This window comes from Atheta coriaria, unplaced genomic scaffold (genome assembly GCF_025399875.1).
Source record: "Atheta coriaria isolate IRGN ID8LTWV9N9 unplaced genomic scaffold, Caltech_Dcor_3.1 hic_scaffold_7_pilon, whole genome shotgun sequence".
NCBI lineage: Eukaryota > Metazoa > Arthropoda > Insecta > Coleoptera > Staphylinidae > Dalotia > Dalotia coriaria.
In genome coordinates, this window is record NW_027045449.1 from 3217486 (window position 1) to 3242278 (window position 24793).

General features: G+C 36.3%; 5 protein-coding genes and 1 long non-coding RNA gene across 7 annotated transcripts in view; 4 read left to right on the forward strand and 2 right to left on the reverse strand.

Moving 5' to 3' along the window:
- The first annotated feature begins 939 nt into the window (after positions 1–939).
- Positions 940–3228, forward strand: LOC135795641 (uncharacterized). Its single transcript, XM_065307397.1, has 5 exons — positions 940–1100; positions 1170–1401; positions 1466–1818; positions 1876–2126; positions 2188–3228. Exons 1-5 carry the CDS (start codon positions 1052–1054, stop codon positions 2200–2202), a joined length of 900 nt encoding a protein of 299 aa, XP_065163469.1. The 5' UTR covers positions 940–1051; the 3' UTR covers positions 2203–3228.
- LOC135795640 (polypeptide N-acetylgalactosaminyltransferase 35A-like) lies at positions 2143–4766 on the reverse strand. The gene is given in 7 exon segments (XM_065307396.1): positions 2143–2403; positions 2468–2599; positions 2673–2857; positions 2860–3166; positions 3230–3905; positions 4048–4186; positions 4244–4766. Coding segments are annotated over 7 exon segments (1854 nt in total). The 5' UTR covers positions 4527–4766; the 3' UTR covers positions 2143–2271.
- Positions 4767–4865: 99 nt separating this feature from the next.
- Positions 4866–5470, forward strand: Cby (beta catenin antagonist chibby). The gene is made up of 3 exons (XM_065307398.1): positions 4866–5116; positions 5175–5290; positions 5344–5470. Exons 1-3 carry the CDS (start codon positions 4957–4959, stop codon positions 5416–5418), a joined length of 351 nt encoding a protein of 116 aa, XP_065163470.1. The 5' UTR covers positions 4866–4956; the 3' UTR covers positions 5419–5470.
- LOC135795639 (gamma-tubulin complex component 6-like) lies at positions 5444–10118 on the reverse strand. 2 transcript variants are annotated; one of them, XM_065307394.1, is made up of 10 exons: positions 9882–10118; positions 9622–9832; positions 9012–9546; positions 8719–8921; positions 8223–8521; positions 7696–8165; positions 7518–7638; positions 6365–7448; positions 6059–6303; positions 5444–5787 (listed from the first exon to the last, which is right to left on the reverse strand). In XM_065307394.1, the coding sequence occupies exons 2-10, from the start codon at positions 9679–9681 to the stop codon at positions 5493–5495; spliced, it is 3312 nt and encodes a 1103-aa protein (XP_065163466.1). In that variant the 5' UTR covers positions 9682–9832; positions 9882–10118; the 3' UTR covers positions 5444–5492. The 2 variants fall into 2 exon arrangements, with proteins under 2 accessions (XP_065163466.1, XP_065163467.1); XM_065307395.1 differs by having other exon boundaries at positions 9622–10118.
- A 527-nt stretch (positions 10119–10645) lies between these two features.
- Positions 10646–14287, forward strand: LOC135796525 (uncharacterized). Its single transcript, XR_010549356.1, has 3 exons — positions 10646–10956; positions 13400–13746; positions 14146–14287. It is a non-coding gene; the product is annotated as an uncharacterized lncRNA (long non-coding RNA).
- A 364-nt stretch (positions 14288–14651) lies between these two features.
- Positions 14652–24793, forward strand: part of SNF4Agamma (SNF4/AMP-activated protein kinase gamma subunit) — a 33877-nt gene continuing 23735 nt past the window's right edge. Inside the window, exons 1-2 of the mRNA XM_065308576.1 lie at positions 14652–15253; positions 21211–22095. Coding sequence (XP_065164648.1) covers positions 21235–22095 — 861 coding nt within the window. The 5' untranslated portion in view covers positions 14652–15253; positions 21211–21234. The remainder of the gene's footprint in view (positions 15254–21210; positions 22096–24793) is intronic.

Consider the following 24793-nt stretch of genomic DNA (forward strand, 5'->3'; position numbering starts at 1 on the left):
AATTTTTTTGCTTCTAATTTTGAAATTGGTTTTTCATTGGAATCTGTGGTTACCTTTATCAAGGATTGGTAAATGTCATGATAATTTAGTCTTAGGGCTAAAACAGCGTCAGCTCTTGCGGACCATCGTATATCAATTATTCTCTTGATACTTTTAGAATTCTTATCTTTCATGCATTCGGTTAAAATATTCCACCGTCTTGTTGATGCAGCAAAGAAAATATATATATTTTGCATAAACATAAAATACTGTAATGCTCCAGAACAAGATTCCGCTGCAGTATTCCCAGCCAAATTTAAAGAATGACTTCCACATGGTATGAATTCAGTTGATTTGGAATGTTGTTTTATGCGTGCCTGTAATCCACTGTACTTGCCAGACATGTTAGCAGCGTTATCATAAGATTGGCCCCTACAGTTTGTGATATCTAAGCCATAAAAAATGATGTGAAAAATAATAGAAAGACGAAATAATTAATATTCCAAAAAAGAGAGTTACCCGCTATTTTACAACCTCAATGGAATATTCCTCAACTCATCTCCTCCACAGATGTTCGAAATTTAAAAAAATTGGCAATATACTACTCGCATTATAGCTACAACTTTCTAATGCAATATTCAAGAAAAGGTCACAAAAATTCGTGGCAGAAAACATCAAAATTTTATTTTAAACAGTTTGTCATAAAGAAATAAAATCGGAGATAAAAGTTTTAAGTCAGCTATATAACCGTGACGGTTGCTTTGCGGACACGTGTGAAATGCCGTTTTGGGCGCCAAGTGAAAACCAATACGCTATTCATAAAGGCTGAGGTCAAAACCAACTGATGAAGTATTTGTGGAATTACTATGTCTATATGGGACATATAAGTGCCAGGGGCCCCTCAGGCAACCGGGGCCCCCCAGGCAGCCGGGGCCCTAGGCGCGCGCCTAGTGCGCCTAGGCCGTAATCCGCCACTGGTCGTAACGAAGGTATAAATACCGGATTAGTCCATGACGATCATTCAGTGTCGCGTTACATTTTGATCGCGGGCCGTTATTCGACGTCGCATAAAATGTTGTGGGCAGGTTTCATTTTCGTGAGTGGATTAATTCTCGCCAATGGTAAAAATTCATCGTTAACACATAAATAATACCAAAAAAACAATTAATTTGCGATTTTTGGTTAAACAGGAGAATGTCCAGATGGTTGTGATCAACCTGTTGCAATTTATAAAGATTTACGTTGTGAACCGATCTACGCCAAGCCAACAGACTGTTGTCCAGTGAAATATGATTGCTCAACACTAGAAAAACGTCCAGAAGGTAAATGTACATACAGAGGGAAGACATATAACCTCAAAGAAGATATTCCCCAAGATGAAACCTATGGAAACTGTCAGATAGGCTGTTCTTGTCGTGAAACGTAAGACAAAACATCTTAAAACAATAAAATTAATGTTAAAATATAATTATTTGTTTCTTGTTAGTGATAACATTCAGTGCGCCATCTTAGATTGTCCAGAATGGCTGGGAAGTCGTCCGAAAGCCGGCAGCCATTTTACTTACACACTAAATAAGTGCTGTTCCACCGGGCAACAAGCTGCACCTTTTGCCACGTGCAAAGTCGGTGAAGAAGAATACAAAGAAGGGCAGAAATTCAGTGGACCAAAACGTTGTACCGACTGTGTTTGCGCTAAGGGCTGGAAGGGTAAATTCGAAGCACCTTTCTGCATGGAACAGACCTGCACGGAGGAAATGACAAATATTAAGAAAATGAAAGCAAATTGCGCTCCGTCATATCTTGGAAAGAATCCTTGCTGTCCATTTAAGTGGATTTGTTGTAAGTTACTTTAAAAATATCTTAAAAACTTAATATTTTAATTAATATTCTTAATAGCTGATGATGAAAAGGCAGATGACAAAATAACACCTTCTGCCACGCCTAAAGATGCTAATAACAAGGAGCAATGCAAGTATGGTTCAAAGTTGTTGAACATCGGTGATAAATTCGAACGGATAGAACCGATTTCATCGTATGATCGCTTCGAGATAAACTGCACTTGCGTCATTCCACCATTCCTTACCTGCACACAGAAACAGGTCTTCGACAAGGATAAAACCCCGCATCATATCAAATTGATTGCAGGAGTAATCTTAATATAAGTTTGTATACGTTTGAATTATTATTAATATAATCGTTTAATTGTAGATACTCAAAAAATAACATCCTTATTCAATCGTCGTTAGTAGTCACAGTCTTATCCGTCAGGTTAAATTACAAGGAATGTTTAAGTCATGTTTCAATCAAGTCCCATTTGTTAAAAGTCGGTTCATTGCACAGCGTCATGATTACGATAGATCCGATTTCAGCTTTTCGTACTCCTAGGCAAGTTCCGGCGGCCATGTTGTAAATGGGTGAGTGTTTCTGTCAAAATTTAAGAGAATTAAGAAAATGACAGACAGACAAGCAGATGGCGATGGAAACTTACTTCTCCTTTGTGTTTCCATTCTTGATCACCACCCATTTCGTGGCATTTATAGAGATTCGGTTCGGGTTGATGTGCATTCAGGCATAGTAACTGCGCGAGGACAAATTCACTTCGATCTGTTTCGAACCACATCTGTGATTTTGATAAAACAAAATTTAAAATTTGATTACTTTTATGCATATTACTATCAGATATTTTAAATTACCTGTTGTTTACCACGAATACATTGTTTCAACACCAATAAACTCCCCTTGGCTTTGACATCTTTCACAGCCTGCACGCAGAGGTTACTCTCGCTCAACCTAATTTGAAACTGTTTCGTATAGTTACGTTTACGCGAATGCCACGGCTGGAATTTATCTTGATCTAATGCAGACCACTTTTTCGCTTTTTTTCTGCATTATCATCGGGCAGTGCCAATTCAGGATACACATTCTTTAGATACCAAGTAAAATTCTTACAATGTAATTCTTCACGTAGTTTTATACGAGCGGAAATGTCTCCATAGTCGACTTTTTCACCTTTTCTTGAATTTAAGTAGTAAGATTTGTAGTCATCCATCCAGACATGCGCAACACGCATGGAATTATATAACATTGTGTCTTGACCATCTGGAGAGCTGTATGGACGTCTCTGGCGGAAAACATGACCAACTCTGCTACAAGGGATGAGTTCTAGCCGTCCACCACACATCCAAATCTTAAAAATTTAAAAATGTTGAAAATTAACAGTTTTATGACAAAAAATTGTATTTACACTTACTCTGAATGATATTTCTAAATTTTCTCCACCCCAAATATTCATCCCTGGATCATACTCCCCCAGCTCATTAAAATACTTCCTGTCCATAGCAAATAAACCACCAGCCATTGTAGGACTCTTGATTGGTTTAATAAAATCTTTCTCATCTTTCAAAGTCCCAGTTGGTAGATTTTCCCATTTAAAATGTAGTCCCCAGTTAAATCCACCCCTGACCAATGGACTAGATGCATACCGAAAAGTCTGCGCATTAATTACATCAATCACAGGCATCGCGACATTTGTCTTATCTTCATGCACACGTTGTAAAAGCGGTTGGATCCAATCCTGATTCACTTCTATGTGACTGTCGAGGAAAATAAGCACATCGCCCGTGGCTTTACGTGCACCAAACATTCTCGCACGAATCAGACCTTCCCTTTGTCGAGTTTTATATAATTCAACTTTACTCATGCCTTCATGATGGGCATTCGTCGATATGTAGCGGTCGATCTGGTCGTGTAAGTCGGGCAAGTCGCTAAAATCATCAATTAAGATAACTTCATGGAGGAGGTGTTCCGGTGTTCGGTTTAATACTGAGATTATCGAGCGGATTAATGTTGTATTGTGTTCGTTGTAAAAGCATATGATTATGCTCGCTGTTGGCAGTTGTTTGATGTCATAATCAATGGTTTTACATCTAAAATAAAGAAAAGTTTTCATTTTAATACAGAAAAATAGAAGTTTCGTATTTATTACAGAAATATTAGAAGAAAATATTTATTTTAACAATCTGAACTCAAATTTTGGTAATTTTCAAGAGGATTTATTAAATAACTTACAATTTGTTCCTTGTATCAGGCACACTCCTATCCAAAGCCAGTCTATTACTGACTAAGATGTTAAAAGCATGTATTTTAAATCCATAGTCTTTGGTTTCTTGATCAGCTAATGTTTTTACCAGCCCAATCTCATCTAAACCTTAAATATTGAAACAATTTTTAATAGTATTTAATCAAATAACAAGAAAAAACTTACCTTCAACTGGAACTGGCTGTAATTGTTTCAATAATTTCTCACTATTAAAACCTACATTTACATTCTGACTCCATGCCTTCTTAAAATTGCCTTTGCCAATGGAGAGATGTTTCAAATCCTCCTCAACATCCAACACATTATTGTTAATAAGATATTGTCTAGTAGCTGAATGGGCATGTGCCTTTTCAGTGAGACTCAATTGATAATACAAATATAAACAAATGCACCACGTAAAGGATGCGACAAATATTCCATAGATAAACGATTTATTTAGACTAACCATTGTTAAAATATTTAATCAATTTGAGCAATTGTTTTGTGTATTTAAAATTTAAAATAAAATTAATAGTAAGATTAAAAGATACATTTCTTAGTCATGGTATAAAATTACTTGCGTTCTGATTAATACGTCATGGACGACTAGAACATTGCTTTGTTCGTTTGTTAACTTAATAAGAACGATAAAATTATGATAATCATTTGAACTTTGGTGAAGACTTTAAGGTTAAGATCGAGGGTAATTGGTAATATGTTTTTGATTGAGCATGTCAAGAAGTATATTTGATTGCCTATATCAAATGTACGTTTGAACAAGTTTTACTTGTGATACTTTTTTAAATTATCACCATAGCGACAGTGTTTGTATCAGAAACAGTCACCAATATAAACATAAAACTGTAAACCAGAATATTTCATTAGTAAAAAGTAGTAAAATGCCTATTTTTGGCAAATTTACTTCTAAAAAGAATCCAGTGCGCAAGCCAGCTTTGCAAACAAAAGAGGAAACGGACGAATTGTTCTTAGAAAATCGTGCAATTCCATTGAAACTCGGAGAACATGAAGTTGTGTTTGAAAATGGCATTTGGTCACCAGGTTAATAACTTATAATATTCTCCAAGTAATATAAAATATTAAATTAACGCAATTTTAGATGATGACAATACGAATACTCTTCATAAAACAATTCAAGCATTGAAAGCAAGCCAACAAGAACTTCTGGAAGCAAACAATATGTTGCAATTAAAAAATGCAATTTTACTAAATATGGTAACATTGAATTTTATACTTTGGTGCAGTAGGTATAATTATTATTCTTTTAGTTAACTCAAGCTACAGCTGATTGTCACACAAGACAAAAAGAAATCGAAAAACTACAGAAAACCAAAACTAAATAATTGAAGTTTCAAAGATAACATTAAGTTTTCAATAAAACGTTTATTCTAAGTATTTATCAATCATTACTTTAATTTTAAAATGTACTATGTGTGCTGTAAAACTCATTCCTGTCCAATGTATCAACCAGTTGGGTAAATTGAGGTTGGTAAGCCGCTCGGGCAATTTTTCGACATATTTTCACAAAATACTTAGCCAACGCTAGGAAGTTAATGTAAATGCATTCCATCTTCGAAAAGTTGGGATGAGTAAATTCGTCCTCGTCCAGCCACCATTCTCGAGATCGCAGGTAATCATTAAACTTTAGAAATATTCCAAAAATATTCATGATTATATCACGAACTGGTGATGTTTTCTGATGTAAGAAACACCTGCAAACAATTTAAACATAAAATACAAGTTGTGCACGGTTGGTTGCATAAACTTTTAGTCCGCGCAGAAGACATGTACGCTGCATGACCGACGAAATTGACAGTTACACATTGTGCAGCTCAAACTAACTGCTTTACTCTTAAACTACTAAAAGTGATATAAAGTGATAATACAAACAATTCCCACTCATCCATCCACACGAAGTCGATGCAGATAACAGAAATGTAAGTCTTTTGCAATAAATACTTTAAAATAGTGCTGTATACTTACAAAAAGTGTATCTGCTTCATATAAATACTATGCGCTTGGTATAACGCATCAAAGTCATCAATATCTGTCAAAACCTGCTGAAATGTAGCCCAACTAATCTGTAACACTTCACCGACGACGTAATTCTGAAAAGTTTGCATGAAATGCGTCATCACGTGTCGCATCAGTTGCAATTTTTGATACTGCGGGGACAGCTGCATTAGCACGAATCGGTGGCCATATTGATGCTTCAATAATTTCAAATTCTAACCAGAAAAAGAAAACAAAATCGTTTACAAGTTTCCGTATTTTATTATAACTACTCACCATAAAAACTTGGCGCAATATCCATTCACCCCGATGTACTTTAATCAAAAACTGAAACACTTCATCATATTTATCCGTAACTTTCGTTGGCATTAAAATATTCAGCGGCCATTTTGCTTCGTACGTCATTGAGACACAATCCAATATATGAACATCACTTAACTGTGGAAGTTTTTCCATTGGGATAAAACTCAAGTACACACGTTGTTTATAACTCAGCCGTTGTACACATGCACATCTAGCATGGCACATAATACTATTCAGTATTTTTTGATCAAACAAAACTTCGGAAACATTAGTATTAATAATTCTTTCAAAAAGTGCATGAGTTAAATTCCGGGCGAATCCACAATCCAATAGGAAATAAAAACTCCGCATGTTTTCTAAATGTGTTATATATTGCCTATCTACTATGAAGTGTTTTAGTAATTCTGCTTTAGCCAAAGAGTGCTGTACGCGAATTGGAAATAAAATTGACTGTGATATGTAATTGTTCATAAAATGAAACTGAATGTTTGGTGTTTCCTCAAATCTCACTCTTAATGGAATGTTTTGTTGTTGCTCTTGTTGGAAATTTACTATTTCATTTGATTTAAATTTATCAAGGGTAAAATTTGGTTGTTTAATATAATTTTTAAGTGAATTTGAACTTGTTTCTACGTTATCATCCATTGCCTCAGGGACTTTGGCAATATCATTACTCTCAATAGAAGAAGTATATGAAGGGGTAAGAGAATAAACAGGATCAAGCGCATTGCAATATTCTGTTAATTGAACTTTCAATTTGTTTTGTTGTGCAATAGTCATCTTTTTAGAACTTTTACTTTCTTTGTCCATTGAGTTGCCTAGCTTTCTATTCTTTGTTTTTGTTTTCACGCTTGATTGCGATTTGATTCTTCGGGGAATTTTGGTCTGTTTTGAAGAACTATTACTGTTTTTGGAAGTGGATGAAATTTGAGATGTGGTGGACGATTGCGAGTCGTCTAAATGTGTGTTCTTCAATGGTTTGTTGTGTTTTGATATGACTTTTTCCAGTTTATTGGCAGTTTCGGCCAAATTTTCATAATATGTGATTATATTTTTGCTAAAAATTAAAAATGTTATTTATTTAAGAATAACTTTAATGATTTTCAAGTATATTAAAAGAACATACGCTTCTTTTTCTAAGATTTTGGATTCTTTCTCTTCAATTGCAAATTCTTCATTGGAGTGTGGTTTATTGGACATTTCATTAGTTTTTAGTAAATTGCAACTCGATTTTTCAAGCTTTTTTACTAAAAACAAGAAGTAAAGTAACAAAATTTACTATTTTGATTGGTTTATCTACATACTTTCAATAGATTTTACAGAAGATGCTTTCCTGACAGCTAAAAACCGATTATACACTAATTTCTCATCGCGTTTCATTTCCATCATCTTTTTTAATGAAAACGGTGCACCATTTTCAGTAATCACGTCCAGTTCATAACATTTGACATTCTTTTTCATTGTTTGCATTTGTTTCTCACTAATACAACACTGTATCAAATGTGTTTCTTCAATATTCTTTCTAGTTTTGTAACATTGAAATATTTTTGCTTGCGGCACAATTAACTTCAATAAACTCGTAATTCTTCCGCATTCTAAAATAATATACGCATATTCGCGACAAAAATTAGGAATGGCTTCATTGCACACTGAAAAAGTTCGAGTCCAACATGTTCTTCCACGACTCAAAAAGTATTTTTTGTTTTGACGAATGAAAAATTCTTGAAATGGATCGTTTAGTTCTCCTTCAAAGAGCCATGGGTTAAGATATTTTCTATTAAAGTAAAAAAAATTAATAAAATATTATAAATTAAGCAACACATTATCATACATAAAATAAATTTGAAAGCAAGGATACAACAGGGAATGCAAAACTAGCATAACTTGTCTATTCGCCTGTGTGAACACCATTTTGTACAAAACATTCAATACTTGGACGCCATCTTGTGTGTTATTTAAACCATTATTATCTTTGAAAGTACCAACTTTGCATATGGATGCCACCGCAAAAAGATGCAAGGATAATTTGCGTATATGCGCGTGGAATTGGATAAGCCCTTTGCTAATGTGCATATTTAATGCGGCAGCGGCGAAAAATGTCAAGTAGCGCTTAACTGCGTTGCAAAATTCCTAAAAAATACAATTTTTAACTTAAAATTAAGAAAACAAAAAGTTATTTGTATTTATTTCCACTTTTGACAGTTGAAAATGCTGATTAGAAGATAATATTTCAATAAAAAATTTAAAAATTGAAATAAATAATTATATACTAAGTGATTACGTGAACCTAATAAAACCGAAAAATAAATGTTATTCTAAAAACGTACAAAATAAACAAATCCGTGTTGATCCACAATATTATCATCAATTATTGAAACCATCGCTGAAAGTGCTTTGTAACAAATACCAACGTTCATCATCAACATGGCGTATTGCTTAAAAACAGCAAAAGCAACATTTTCAAACAAAATATCTTCATTTAAAATGAAAGAATCGTTATGTGCTTTAAACGTGTTTGATTCTATCCCAACTAAAACACATCGCATTCATATTAAGTGCTTTTTAGGTTGCCTATCACTATGTAAATTTAAAATTTGAGGTTGTGCAATTGCTTACTTACCGACTAAAGATTTTAAATCTTTCATATACTCTTCTTTACTTAATACCTTTATCGGTTTTTGCGGCTTGTAATCATCTATATCTAAATCAAGTTGCCTTTCTTTTAAAACTCTAATTTTCTCAATGACACCATAAAGTTCAACATTAGCTTCCGAAATTGAAGGTTTCTCAGGTTTCGGTGTAGAATTCCCGAGTGTTTCCCATGTTCGTCTTTTGGTGAAATGTGTTCTTGATTCAATTTCCCAAAAGCTGACTTTTGGTTTTACCTCCAGGGCACTTTGGTAAATATTATCATCATCGGTTTCTTCAGGAATTGTAGTGCATGCAGATGATGTATTCGCTGATTTTGATAATCTTGAGGGTATTCTAATTTCAGACAGTTTATCTAGATCAGGACTAAAATATTCACTATGTGATGATAACAAATGGAATGATTTCGATGATAAAGGTTTAATAAAAGTAGACATTTGGTCTTGTAGGTGAAAATTTGATTTAGTTTTTGTTTTGGGGTATAAACTGGTTATTTCCAAAGTATCCTGTACAAAAACAAATAATAGTGTAGGTTAGAGGTTATGTATATTATATTATAGGTATTATAGGATATAATTTACTTGTTGATTGCTCTTCGGAGGTTGTTTCAGTTTTAATAAAAAGTGAAATATGCTTTTCATAGTATATGGATCATAATTTGATTTTATAATTTTTGTAAGCAGTTGTCAATTTCCTCCGCCATTTTCTTTTCTTTGAAGGTATTCTTCAAAATATACTGCCATGCAAGAAACTGGCATTCGTAATCATTACAGTTTTCTAACCAATACTGGTCTATAATTTAAAAATAAAAAATAATATTAAGGTTATGTTTTTGAGCTACCAGGAATTAATTTTCGTTTAAATAGTAATATTTCAAAGGCTTTGCTTCGTAGTTTCTTTAATGCTTCATTGTTCACATATCTTTGTTTCGCTCTTAATTGAGATTCACATAATTTCGTTACTAATGTGTAAACGCTATCATTGTCGGCCATTTTGAATTCACGCACAATGTTTTGCTATAAAGGAATGAAATATTTTTAATGTTTTTTCATGAAAATATTTGATTAGGTGTCTGTCACACTGCACATAATCAAAATTTGACTATTTGACACTGAATAATTATGTATTTTGTTTCGATAACACAAAAAGTAATAAATATAGGCAACCAAATTAACATTTTCTGCGTTAACCAATTTCTAAAGACATAATTCTTATTACAAATTTTATATTATCTGATTAGTAACATGATAAACTAATTTACACAAATTAATTTAAATAAAATTTAAAATTTACAACAAGCAGAGTCAAAAATATATTGCATTGCAACATTTTGAGAATTTAACACACAAAATAATAAATTCTCAACTCGCTGAATAGAAATCAATCAACAAATACCAATAATAACTAAATACTCAATTAATTTACACTACATACGAGCACTCAAATCAAACATTCGAATTAATTCGAACGGCGTTGCATAGTGCGTGACCTAGTTTCGCGATGGCGCTCGCATCGCGCCTAGCATGGTGCAGGTCCTCGCCACCGCCAACCCTCCCGCGGCGTCCCGCACCGCCCCCTCTCGCCGTCTCCCGCGCTCGCGCTCCTCCGGCGCACACACGGCACACGCAGACTCACAGAGAGCAGTCCCGTTCCCTTTGCGGCGCCGGCACGCAACAATCGCGCCGATTCCGCGAACGCGCGTGAACACCAGTGACATATTAGTGAGATTACAACCGATCGCAACCAGCAAACACTTTCGCAATCGCCATTCTGCACACAAATCGTCGAAAACAATTGATTCAGTAATTGCATCGGGGTGGTGTTAGTGCTCCCGGTCGGATGCAGCGGAAGTAGAGCTTAGAGGTCATTGAGGTTGCGGTTCAAGCTGGAATCTAGGCGGAAAACGCTCAGAAAATGTGAGTGAAGTAATTTATTACACATTTTATTTGGTTTTATGATGAATTTTGAAGAAATTTAGTGAAATTATTAGTTGTTAACGATGCTTGCGGATTTTTGACAGATTTGACACTTGTGACCGACCGAGAAGAGGTAAAGAATTTGGGCACTGTGTCAATAAGTCAATCAGTCACTAGTTTTCCTTGTTATCTTCTCTATTTTTACGAAATTTTGCATAAATTCCACACTTTTCAACGGAATTTCTTTCTTTTTCCACCATTTTATGTGGTTATATATGCGTTGCTATGGTTACCATTGTTTTTTCATTTGTGTCTCTTTGTGAGCAGTTTGTAAGAATACGGAAAATTGTTCTGCGTCGTGTGTCGGGTCAGTTGGTCGTCGGGAATAATGCACGACTGAAAATAGCACGTTATAGCACACAAAGACGCACACACATGCACGCAGGCAGTTCTAGCTTGCGGTGTGTGTGGTGGCGGATAAATCCATAAGGCGAACGCCGCTTTGGCAAACGAACGCCGCGCTGCCGCCGCCAGCGCCGATCGAAAAATAGAAAAGTCACGCGCTCTCCCGTGAGCCGCGACTAGCGTATTCTTGCTATGTGGAATCGTGCGATAAATATTATTCAATCGCCCGATCGACGCTCAAGTACTCGCTTGTTAACGATTGCCGCAATCTTTTTATATCTAGATATAGGGAAGATAACTTATATTGGCGAAATTGATTGTTTATTACAAATGTGTACACATTGTGTACATTTATTCATCTTGAAACTAAGCATATAATAATTAATATTTGAGATAAGATAATTTTATGTCTTTAAAAATAGGTTTTGTGTAGAAAAAGTTGCCTATTCTGATTTTAATTTCTATTTTGGAGTAAAATTGGTTGCCTATCTTTATAATTTTTCTTTTAACTTTTTAACCACGATTTTGTATTCTTTTGATGGCAAATCTCTGCTTTTCTGTTGCTTTGACCGGTTTCTGTGTGCACTAATATGATTTCCCCGGTATTATTGTGTGAATGTGAGTGGAGAATGCAAGTACTTGTGCATTTCGTGCATCCGCGAAAGTCAAGGTCGGGCGTGCAACCGTAGCAGTTGTCCTGTCCTCTGTGTGCCGGCACTATCGCACTGCGACTCCTGCAAAGCTGCGAAAGCTGCTTCTATCGATTTATTTTTGTTTCGGCGCGTGTTATGCGCTTCGCGCGAATTCCGCGCTGCATCACTCGACACACGTCTGCACAATGTGCACTCAAACTTCAAACTCAATTTCAACAAATGGATAAACTCAATTTTAACAAATATCAAAAGCATTTTGCTAAAACATTTGAAAAAATAATTTTTAAGTAAATTTATTTTAAATATCTAAAGCTTTATCCATAATTGTCTTCACTTAACTCCGTTTTATTTAATAATGGCTGCCGATGCAAATAAGAGCTTTACATAATTTAATGCTTTCTCATTTCATTTATTATTCAATATTCTAAAACTTTAAGGAACTGAGTTATATCCTTATAAAACAGAACAACTTTTCAAATTAACATATTTTATTCTCTCCCTAAATATTGTATCATTCTCCCAAAGTAATAATTTTCCTCGTGATATTTACGATGTTTACCGTCAAATGTACTTTCCTAGCATTCACCTTGATGATTTTACAACTTTTTGCGATGTACCCGCACTATAAACATAAATAAATAACAACATAAAAGCTATTTAAGTTGGCCGAAAATTACAAAACCTGCTATACGAGTAAATTTCCTCTCATTATTATACTACGCCGAAAATACGTTTCATTCTGGCAATCACCACAAACACTTTAATAATGTATGCAACCCAATATACATTACACTCAATTTAATTCAGATTGCATACATTAATTTTTAATAGAAGAGTCTCTGCATCGTAAAACGTTATTATCACATTATATCCTGTTTTTGACTCGACCTAAATACTCCGTGCTACATTCAGCTGCGCATCTAGTTTAATATTACATTAATTCGGTGATGGACGGCGCCATATTACTTCGCCGGCGTCATTTGCATTTTTATTCGTTCTGGAACGCCTTCAATTCAAGTGATATTAATTGTCAAAAGAATCTCTGCATTAGACACACAACTAAAATAAAAAATCTATTAATCACATGAAATGTACATTTGGTTGCATATTTTAAAGCTATTGAATATTTTATAATTATATAAACACTCGAACATGTTTTAATTGGCGTGTTTACATGTTTAAACCAAATATTTGCATGCCTTTTTAAGAATTATGTAAATTCAAGATAAAGAAACAAATGAAATGCGTTCTGTGGCATGACTGGTACTTGTATGAGCTTTCTTATCACTGTCAATTGTGGTGACAGTCTATCGCCCTCGCGTCGACCACAATTGCCTCTCACTTCAATCGTGTGTCTAACTTTAGTTGTGATATTATTGTTCCAGAGTCACGACTCGCCGCTGACAACAAAAAAGTTACACTCGCTGCAAGGATATAATACGTGTTGGCGTCGTTGACAAAGTTTATGAATCGATAATATTCCCATTTGCTGTGGAAAGCAGTGCGCTTTGTGTGTCCGCACAGCTTGTCGGAGTGTTTTTTGTGATTTGAAGTGAATCAAAGTGTTTTTAATTCTTACATCTTCATTGGTATGACCGTTCTGGAAGTGTTTTTCGCTGGTGAACATTCGTGTTGCAACGCGAGCGCCTTCGCAGAGTCGTTGTGATGATGGCATAATACCCAGCCAAGACGTCATCCAACAAGAGCTCGTGGCGTCGACAGCCACGAACTGGTGAGTTGATTGATTATAATTTGTTTTGTTTTATTAGTTATTAATTAACTTTAGACTTTGAATCTTTTGCGAGTTTAGTTTTTGTGTGTATTGGGTTGCCTATGACAACATGAAAAACAATGCTTTTAATGGGTTCTAAACATAGCGTTTCGAGTAAAACACATATTTATTTGACTTGGCACCGTTTCCGACGTTGATTCACACTTTTCCGACCTTTGCGGTTTAAATTATAGCCATGACAATGACTTACAATGACACAGACTGATGATTTCAATATGCATAATGAATATGACTCAATAACAATGAAAAATGGCGATGTGTGTGGTAGGCAACCCAACATATATTGATTCTATGGCTGAAAGTGTTATTTGAAACTAATTGCAAGTGATTTTTGCGCAGGGGTCGTGGTGACGCCGACCAATCGCCGCTTCAATGTGACGGTTGTGCCAAGCGGGCCGGTGCCGGGCGAAGGCGCCGGTGCCGCACCGCCATCGCCGGCACCGCGTCATCGCGCCGAGCACTTCGCCACCATACCCGAAGATCATGCGCTAGAAGGCCCCCAGTTGCCCTCCGTCCTGCTCTCCCACAGCGCAAATAATAGCCGTGCACCTACCCCGGAACCTAATTGGGATTTTGATGAAGCAGCACACAGCGATACTGTAAGTTTTTAAATTTTAAACGTTTATTAATATTAGTAATATGGCGTTTTATGGTGGCGACTTTGGTTAGATTTTAAATTTTGCGATTGCGGAAAAAGTGATTTAGTGACTTTCACTTTTGTGGATTGGTAGTAACGGCGCGTTGATCAGCTGATGTCGCCGCTTGGCCGGTTACGCCCCCTTGCGGAGACTCCGCACAGCTGTGCGTCAAACGGCGCGCTAGCACGGCGAACAGCGGCGAACGTTGTTGCTGGTTGTTGTTGCTACGACGATCACCGCGTCGATCGTAACGCGCTCCGTGTCGCTCGTGTTTCTCGACGGCGCGCACCATGAGCACGAGTAGTTCGAGCAGCGCGAGCCGTTCGTAGAGCCGTGTACGTGCGTGTTTCCTTGCGAGAGTGCCTTCTTTATTGCCATTAATCATCCGCAAAGAGCGAGAAATCATAAATACCTCAACTTCCCATCCACGATTTTCATCATCCATCAACCTTCGGAAAAACAAATCGGTGTGATTGTTTGACAGTTGATCGTCACTTGTTTTCTGAATGGAATTTTTGACGCCAACATCGGTGTAATTTAAGCGGATTATCGCGACGAGTGCGGCACCACGGAAGTTGTGCGCCTTAATCGGCTTTCGCCAATTGGTAACATGCTAACAACGAGCAGTTGCCATTTTATTCGTTTGGGCGAAAGCAACGCACGGTGACTAGTGTTTGTTTTTCGTGATTCGCTTGTTTGTGGATTCGGATACAATATTTGTGTTAACCCACCCAGCGAGGAAAAAACATAATGCGCCAGTTGGGAATAAGCAGCACGACAAGGATATTTGGATATTAATTACGAATCAGGTAGATAAACAAGCGTTATAAAAACATTAAATTGATAACGATATAAACCACAATGAACAGAAAATAACGAAACTGATTGCTTCGAATATTTTCCCCATTCGCCGCAAAAATAACGGCGAAATTTAGGCAAATTAGTTTTCACTCAGCAAATTGTGTGATAATGCAAAGTCATTGACATTTGATGCGCAAACAAAGCCGTGAAACATGAAAAATCCTAATTCCGATCACCTTGCGTGTGTGGTTTGTTTTTTTCGTTAGTCGTGTATTCAGTGTTCACTTTCTCGTCACGAAAATAGCGACACGGAACACACAACAATAAAAAACAAGCGCGCGAACACGTCATTGTCGTAGACACCTTTGGATGGACGGCTAAAAATAATGGCGATCATGTTACAATAGCAATCAATCGTAAGTCAATCGATATATGCGTCGCGAACAAAACTCCAACCTCACAACGTGCATTGACATCATGACGAACATTCCAAAATGAAAGAAATGTGAAAAATTGTGGAATAATCTGGAAGCTTGCAATGTTTGACATTTGTTTGTTCTTTTCTCTGTTTGCGGCCATTTTTGTTTCGTTTTTGACTTACTCATCGTAAACGCGTAAACCGTGTGTAAATGATTGAGATCATGATGATTCGTGCGGGTTTCTCGAGATTGTCGTGTTTTTACGATCCCGGTGTGTGTGTGCACGCTGCATGATAATTGTGTCAATAGACTTTGTTTTTCCTCGTCGCGTCTCGTGCGGTGTCTGATGCTAACAACGAGTGAACTAAGCTTACACACGTAATAAACTCGAGCAAACATTTAGATTGTCGCGGAGATAGTCATTTATTAAATAGAAAAAATTTAGGATGTTGTAGTTTTGACGTGTGTCACGGTGTGCGAATTGTAATTGCGCAAGAAGTTGGAGGTTTCGGTTACGTTTGAGCGGTGTTTTTGTATGCGGAGCACATCAAACGTGTTTAATCGGCATCCATCATGTGAGCCGCGAGGTATGAAGCGTCGAACAGTTGGCTTTTTGTTTAGCAACAATTGTGCAAATTGTAAAAACGATGAAAGCGTGTTGCGTGCGTGCTTGGAATTAGTGTGTAGGCGTTGGGTGGGTAATTAGGTGAAGAAATTATACCGCTATTGTTTTAAATCGTCATATCAAAATAGATCTGCGTGAATTTTGATTAATGGCGGTTCTTAGAAAGCTGTACATTTGTATCTCAATTTATTTGGTGGTTTTAAATTTGGCACACGATAAAACAGCAAGTACTGTTTTTTATTCTTTACTTTGAGTATTTCCGTTTTTAAATGTTGTAAAACACTTCGACGGGTTTTCCAATTTGTTTATACTTCCGCTTTTTGTTTTAAAATAGTCTGTAGCCAATTTTTGTGCAAATAAGAGGTAGATATACGCGTAGAAAAATAGACACGTGAATAATTTGAAGAGCAAACTTTAAGCGAGTGTTTTCGAATGAGTTTATAGATGTAGAAAAACAAACACAGCAATAATTACAGATAAGTGTAGAAATTATATTTGTACACGTTTAACAACGTCATTCTTATTTTATTTAGACTGAAATTAGTACAATTGTATTTTTAGAAAATCTTCATCAGCCACAAACAATTTATTTAATACTAGCTTTTGTCTGCGACTTAGTTTTTAGTTAAAAGGTAATTAGTTTTTACTTTCTTGTTCCTTGTGTCGATTCCATCAATAAGATTCGTAATTATATTTGAAAGAAATGAGAAATGCTAATATTGCACGTCAGTGCCATCTAGGATTCAATTATTTCGCTAAAACTATGATTATAATAATTTTCATCCCTTATTTAACACCCTTTGAATTATAATTTATGAGATTTTAATAGTTATTCTCTTATTCTGAGCCAAGACAAATCCAAAAATCATAGATCATAAAAATCTGTCCACTCGTTCTTGAGTTATAAATGTTGTAACTAACAAAATTTTAATTCTAATTGTAATCTGAACAAAACATTTCTCGGTACATAGGTACAATATATCATGTCAGTATGCTGATGACCTCATCAATTAAACATCATGTGCATACCCCCACACACACATTGTTTGCCGCACATAACTTTATAGTTAATTACTGCTAAATGAATTTGTTTCGTCACTTGACTGACACGACCCTGAATAAAACTACAGTCCTTCGTTTCCTTGAATCATTGCTAATTCATTGTCATCGAGCTCTCTTTTGTTTTCCTACGCTCAATTTGCAGCTAATTCGAAGTTAATTAATTGGTTTCCATGAACGCGCTGGGTAACAAGTCACAAGCGACTAATAAAAGTTTAATTAGGAATTGCGAATGACACTATACGTCTTCATCCGTGATATGCGAGGTGTTAATTTCGATTGCGTTCGTTTGATGTCAGAAGAAGCTCCACGTCTATTTTTAGCTCTTATAATTTAATTAGTTGCTGTTTAACACTTTATTAACCTGATGGAATTCTATTTTTACACCTAACATAAATTTAGATATATTTTTCGGTTGTGATAATTATCTAAAATTGATTAAGAATGGAAAATTTTGGTTGTAGTAATTTATATTGTTAAAATATTTCCGTGTGGAATTGTTTTTTTCGATCCGTAAACGATAAAGCAATTAAACCTCGAATTGCGTACAAGCATATCGTTTAAATTTTTAAATTGTTTATTGCATTCATAATGTCTCCTCTGATCTACTCGACATGTCTCGTAGATTGGTTCTCGAAGTCGCAAACAATGCGCATTGTTTTATTTCGGATGATTTACACTGCGCTTATTTACTTATAGTAATACCTTAGGTAATTTTAGTAAGTCAATATTTATCTTATCTAGGAGTAACCCACCTCTACAATCGTCTACAGCGCCAGTTGCCACGGTTTGTTGCCCATGTTGCTTATTTATAGACTTGATAATGGCATGAAAATGAATCTATTTAAATATTCCATTCAGAGTGATTTGCTTAACATTAACAATGCAAACATGATTAACTTTGTGCGCGCAAAAAACATGCGAATATCTCGTATTGTGTGCGTTGTTTTTATTTTTCATTAGCGAAATTAGTTAAATGCATCTTCCGAGAATTGCGTTTATGTCGTCGTCGTCGGGTGTATCATTAATTATGACAGCGCATTAATATGATGAATATGTTCGGCGTGTGGTTGTATAATTTTGCCGGGCGGTCGCGCATAAAAAGAGCGCTTGGAATTACCGACAAACAATGACCAACGGTTACACGCGAGTGCGAGTGTTTTTTACTTATTACATCACGCCTTGTTATGCCATTCTCACATATGCTACACGCTGCAGAGTTTTTTTTTCGTGTCAAAAATTTGTTTACCTGTAGAATTTAACTTTGAGGTGGGTTATTGCATATAATTTACGCCAAATTTACGATGATATATGAGAAATGATGGAAATTTTATATTTTATATCGACGCTTGCGCAAGCTTGCGCAAATGAATCAGTAATTTACTCAATGTGGGCAGCAATACATCGTCAACACAACGCAACACGCGACAAGCATCCATAAATTTCTACTGCACTTTGTTTAAATCACATTAAACAAAATCTCTTGTATTGTTCTTTTGTGATTTCCATGTTAATGTTTAAATACAGCATAATTGTTATTTGACAAGCGGAAACATTAATTTATTAAATGAATGGTATTAATAATACCCAGCTGGTCGTCGTCAAGCTGTCTGCCGTTGCCCGGTGCGCAGCTTGTCATGTCATCGGCTAATTAACCGGTGAGCGCACGACTGGTCAATCTGGCACGCGAATGACATTACGAATCATACACACTCTCGCCGGAAAACTAAAACAGTTCATAAATATCCTTCAACATCAAAGGAAATTGCTATTTTTTCGGTTACTTTCCAAGATTTATATTTATAGAATTTAATGAAAGTGTTTTATTTTTTGTACCTGCTGTTGTTACGCTTGAGTAATTTGTTCTGAAAAGAATGTATGTCGCGTTTGTCTCCGTAACTCACAACGCGGTTATTAATGAAATTTTGCAAACGCGTGCATGCCCGCAGGTTATATTTATCCGCGAGTTGCTAGGAGAGTTTGTGGAGCTTCTAGTGGCTGGTCGGCGCGACTGGCCACTAATTAAGTTCAGCGCGTTCAGTTAGCGAATATCAGCACGTTGTAATTAGTAATTATACGTTTGCTTGACAGTCGCGTCGAGTGGAACTCGGTTGCGATTGGAATTTTGCGTTGAGAGATATTTTACCGTCTAGAAAATTTAATTTTCAATCAGGGTAAGAATTTAGAATGTGTTGAACATGTTTTATGCTTTTAATGTAAAAAATATAAGATGAAAGAAGTAATTACTTTTACACGGATTATTAAACATACATTCTTGAAAGTTTTGCGTAAATTAAGATTTAAATTTAGACGTGAATTAAATTTTAGCTTTATTAGCAATATGGTAATAAATGTGATTCATTTTCAAACATTATCGTGAAAAAGGAAATGCACTGGAATCGTGACTAACCTTTGTGCATTTTATGCACGTTACCTATTGTTTTTTGTTTGAGTGAGCGCGCGCGCGCACCGTACGGTTTGCTTTTAATCGCCTTAAAACCTCCCATTGACTTCACCGTTATTCCACGATCGTGATGATTATCTCGTTGCTCCCTGACATTTGCTGCATGCCGTATCGCGTGTGCGCACGAAGTCTGTTTTCGGACGTGTTTACGCTCTTGTTTGCGACGCTATGACGCCACCATCAAGCGAAGGTGGCATATTAGTCGGCTAATGCCGCCCCTCGAGGATATGAACACAATTACGTACATTCGCAGTGCATTTGTTGGGTGCCAGCTCGGTTGATTTGCGCGTAGCAACAGTGAAAAGCGCGGAAGTTAATAAGTTCATATAATTGCTGTTTTACTTATCTAGAAAAACTTTAATAGCTCTAAATGTCTGTTGATTCATTTTTATTTTGTTGATAAAGTTAAAATTTGAAGAATTTGCTTTTAATTTTTGAAGAATTCGGAAATATTGAAAATATTTGTAACGGCAAATTTAGTTGATTTTGTTCGTTTGCCTTCATAGCTATATATTAATTTCCTTGTTATAGCGGAGGAGTTGTACTCTATATAACGACGAAAATTATTTTCATTTTTACCAATTATGACCATCATTTTTTCGCAGTTATGAGCCGAATATCCCAGGAAATTTTTATGCAAAATTATATAACTTAAGCTTGATTTTTTCGTTAATTTATTGGGTGTATTGACAGCTACGCTATTTTTACCACCACGTATTCGTAGTATTAGTATTCAATGAAGGAGCAATTGGTACAGACAATATTAACTCGTATATTGCAGCAATGTATTCTTAGAAGTAGGCGAATCGAGGAAAATGCAATACGCGGAACTGTGCTCAAAGCGGCAGAATCGGAGAACTACAAATTAATCGATAATTAGGGCAATGCGGTAGGAATTGCGGTCGGGTAATACATTCCACTCACGGTCATACCAGGAAATTTTATTAAATTGTCTATAAAATGGCGGAAAATGATGATTTACAACATGTTGCCTAAATCCTTTGATTTAGTAAAAGTGGCATTTTTATAATTTTTTTAGCCAAAAATAGAAGTAATGTACTTCTCAAGGTTAACTAAATTATGGCAACAGTACACTACCGAATTATCAACAAAATCATCATCATCGTTGATCGAGAATTTTGTAAATAAGCACAAACCGGAAGCATTTCATAAAATGTTTTAATTTTCGCATTAATTCGTGTCCCAAACTCGTAATAGGTTATATCATCTCTAAAATTAACATTCATGAGGAAACAAATTCAAAAACCTTGTTGTTGACAAAATATCAAACTGGTTTTCGAAAACAACAACTCGAAGCAATCAGTTTCGCCTGTTAATCTGTGGTGATATCTTTGTTTATTAGTGAATAAATTGTCTTAGATTTGTATTTATTATTAGTATTAAAGATTAAAACACAAAAAAATGGAATCCAACGGTGTATCGGTGCAAAGCAAGCGTCTTTACGACAACCGCACAATGCTGATAAACCCGCCAACAAATGATTCAGACGACTCGGACATCGAGGGCGATCTGGTAACAACGATAAACGAGAATATTAAAGGTTTCCTCGAGAACGACAAGACCGAGAATGTCCTCCAGCTGTACTACAACAACCATCAGAATCTGCCGAGCACACGGCATGCTAATCAACGCCGCTTATCGCAGTGCCGCGAGGAGGACGAAGAGGAAGAAAAACGCGATGCGAACAAAACCGAACTGGAGGCGATTTCCGGCTCGGAGAAATCCCTCTCGGAATCCTCTTCGAACGGATCGAAATCATCCGTCATTGACACCGTCACCGGGCCAACGCATAAATTTGTCGTCACCAAAACAAAGGTGGAATCCGAGTGCACAATTACGAACAATACTAATAAATCCACTTCGACGAATGGTAAAACTGCAGAGGTGGATCTAAATCTAAAAGACGGTGAAACGGTGGAATTGAGGGCGGCCGGGTTACCCAGTGACGTCACATCGACGAATAAGTCACCTGTCAAGACGTCCAGTGGCAGGCCGATGACGGAAGCGGAGAGGATCTTCGCCACGCGCAAATACTACCAGTCCAACACGGTACACTTTCCGACCACCGATCCCAGCCGCCCATCGGTATATAATCTCTTCAGCAATCGCGCCTCGCCGCTGCAAAGTCCGCACTATGACTCGCGCTATTTCGACAGCTCCTTGATCGCGATGAAAAGCCAGACGAGCAGTTCGAGTACCATCGATTGCGGCGGCAGCGTTGAAGACGTCTGGGTGAAGAGGAATAATGCGGAGAACAAGCGAGTAAGTTGACGTTTATTGAAGTGAGGTTACGTTCGACAAAATGGCGTATAGATTACACAAGATTAAAAATGCAGTTCACTTAAAGTTCGAGTAGGGAATAAACTTAACGACAAACGTTACATACTCGTAGGTAATCGACTATTTGCTCAATGTTTATGCACGTAATTTGTGTTTACTATCGATTTATACCTTCTTATGACTGCAATCCATGTTAAACATGCGAGGAAATTTATTGCAACACGCTGTATATGCTATTTCTTTATGTACATGCTGTGAATGCATAAATAAGTATATGCTAATGCATGTGTATGCCTGGGCGATCCTCCTCGCCGAGGAGTGGTGAGAGTAAACAAAAACGTCGAGGCGCGGCGTGTTAATTCGCGACACACGCGTTCTAAGTCAAGGTCGACGAGAGGCGATAAAACATTTTCATCCTGTATATGTGTGTGTGTGTATGTGCTGAGTGTGTTTACAATAAACACGAATCAAATTTGTTAGATATTGCACATTTGCGCAGCATGCAAACATGGAAATTTTCGTGTTTGTGCATGTGTGTTTAATGTTGCGCCGCGAAACAAAATGGCGTATCAACAGCGAATGAATTCGAGTGGAAGTCATTCGGGGACGCATTAAACTTAATTGAAATCACGATGTTTGTGTTGTCCGCCGACTCGGGTGCAGTCAGAAATATGCTGAAATTAAAACCAGTGGTCGGTTGAGTCTACGCATGTGCTGCAATATGTCGCGCATGTGATGCTGCTTAAAAATAATAAGCGTTAATTGATGGCGAGCACGATATATATGCCAAAATATTCCGAACTATTTTATTTGTTTGGATGATTTATGGTTAAAAATTAAATTAAAACTTTTAAATATGTGAGTAGTTAAAATTTTACCGCAAATTTTAATTAATATTTATTGTGGTTTTGAATTTATAACAATATGATAAATGATTTTTACCAGTAACAAATCAAAGGTTTCGGGATTTAATGGCTTTTTTTATAGCGTGAATGGCACATTAGCATATTTGTATCAATAATTTGCACATATTTAAATATCCAGTGTGCTCGCTAACTTGGTGAAGTTCAAGGCTTCTCGGCGTTTTATCAAAGCGGCGCGCACGACTTTTGCGCCGAACGCGTCGCTCGCGTCTGTGTCTCATCGTCATGTTGATTTCGATTTCGAACGTCGGCTTCTCGTCCGCTCCCTGTAATATCTGAGTATATTAAATTAATCAGACGCAGCGTCGACATGAAAAGTATTAAAATAAGATGTCAGATTGTATGAAGCGGATTTAATGTTAATATTAAACATGATGTTGGTGTGTGGCGATTTAGCACAATCTGGGCCTTCTTATCACGCCGAACTGTGAGGCGGTGGTGAAATATGTTAATGATTGGTTCGGCAGTGCCACAGCAGCCGACAACATGGCTGCTGAGTGTGGCTGATTATATTTTAATGTTGTAACAACATTTTAAAGTGATTTTTTGGTTAGTTTTGATTAGTTTAAGTACTTAAGTCAACATGCGGACGAGGAAATTAAAGAAACCGCCACCATTTGTAAGTTTTTCTAGTGATAGATATTTTAAGGTAATTTAAATAAATTTTAAGTTGGGAATTAGTGCTAAGGTCATGCGTCTGTACGCATTGCGGCGTGAATTTGACATCTTGATCGCTACTTGAAATGTTGCTGCCCTGGTTCTGCAATATTAATTTTATTTTGCTGCTCGTTGATCTTTATGATTATTTTTCGGCTTATTGCACGTATTGAATTATTACTTTTTTTATGACATAGTGAACGGGACCTTGCAAATAAATTTTTGCTGGTAAAATACGAGTTTATTTCGGTTATTGAACCGTCGGTCGAAAAGCGAAAATCTGTGCCTGCGCGAATTCATCAGCTGATATTCGATATTCGATGTGTGCCAATGTGCCATTGCTACACGCAATAAAATATAGTCTTGTTATCTAAACGTGATATAAGCAGTAAAAAACTAAACTTTGGTATAATAGTTAATCTAGTTTTGTTGTTAGTGCTATAGAAATAAATTTTCAAATAAATTACTTAGGTGGAACGATCAGAGGCAAAGTAGTAATTAGCAAATATATCTTAGCAAAGAGCGCGACGCGACGTCTAAGAACTAGAAGTGAAATGTCGACAGTACGTGTAATTTTACTCACACACACTAATACCATAAATGGCACGAACAGTAATCAACTATGATTAGTATTTAATTTATTTCTGAGAATGGTTGCTGATTTTTTTTTATCAGAGAAACGTTAGACTTCCTGTCGCCAAGTTGAAAAAACAGGTTTTATCCATTTACATTTGAATTGTTAGGCAACTTATTATGCACCACACTTAAATTTATTACTCGCGACTTCGTTTTGTAGCTTTTTTTAAGTAAAACGTAATTAATATTTATTTTACTGAAATGAGAATTGCTAATAATGCACTTTAGCGCCATCTGAGGCTCTATTAGTTATCTATAACTATGATTGAATCTTGAAATCAATTTTCATTCTTTGTTTACCTTCTTTTAAGTAATATTTGTTTACATTTTAATAGTTATTCTGCTATTCTGACCCAAGACGAATCTAACAAATCATAGATCATCAAAATATCTCCAGCCGATCTTGAGTTATAAATGCTGTAACTAACTTGACTTTGTTTTATATCTGGATGTAAAATTACGCC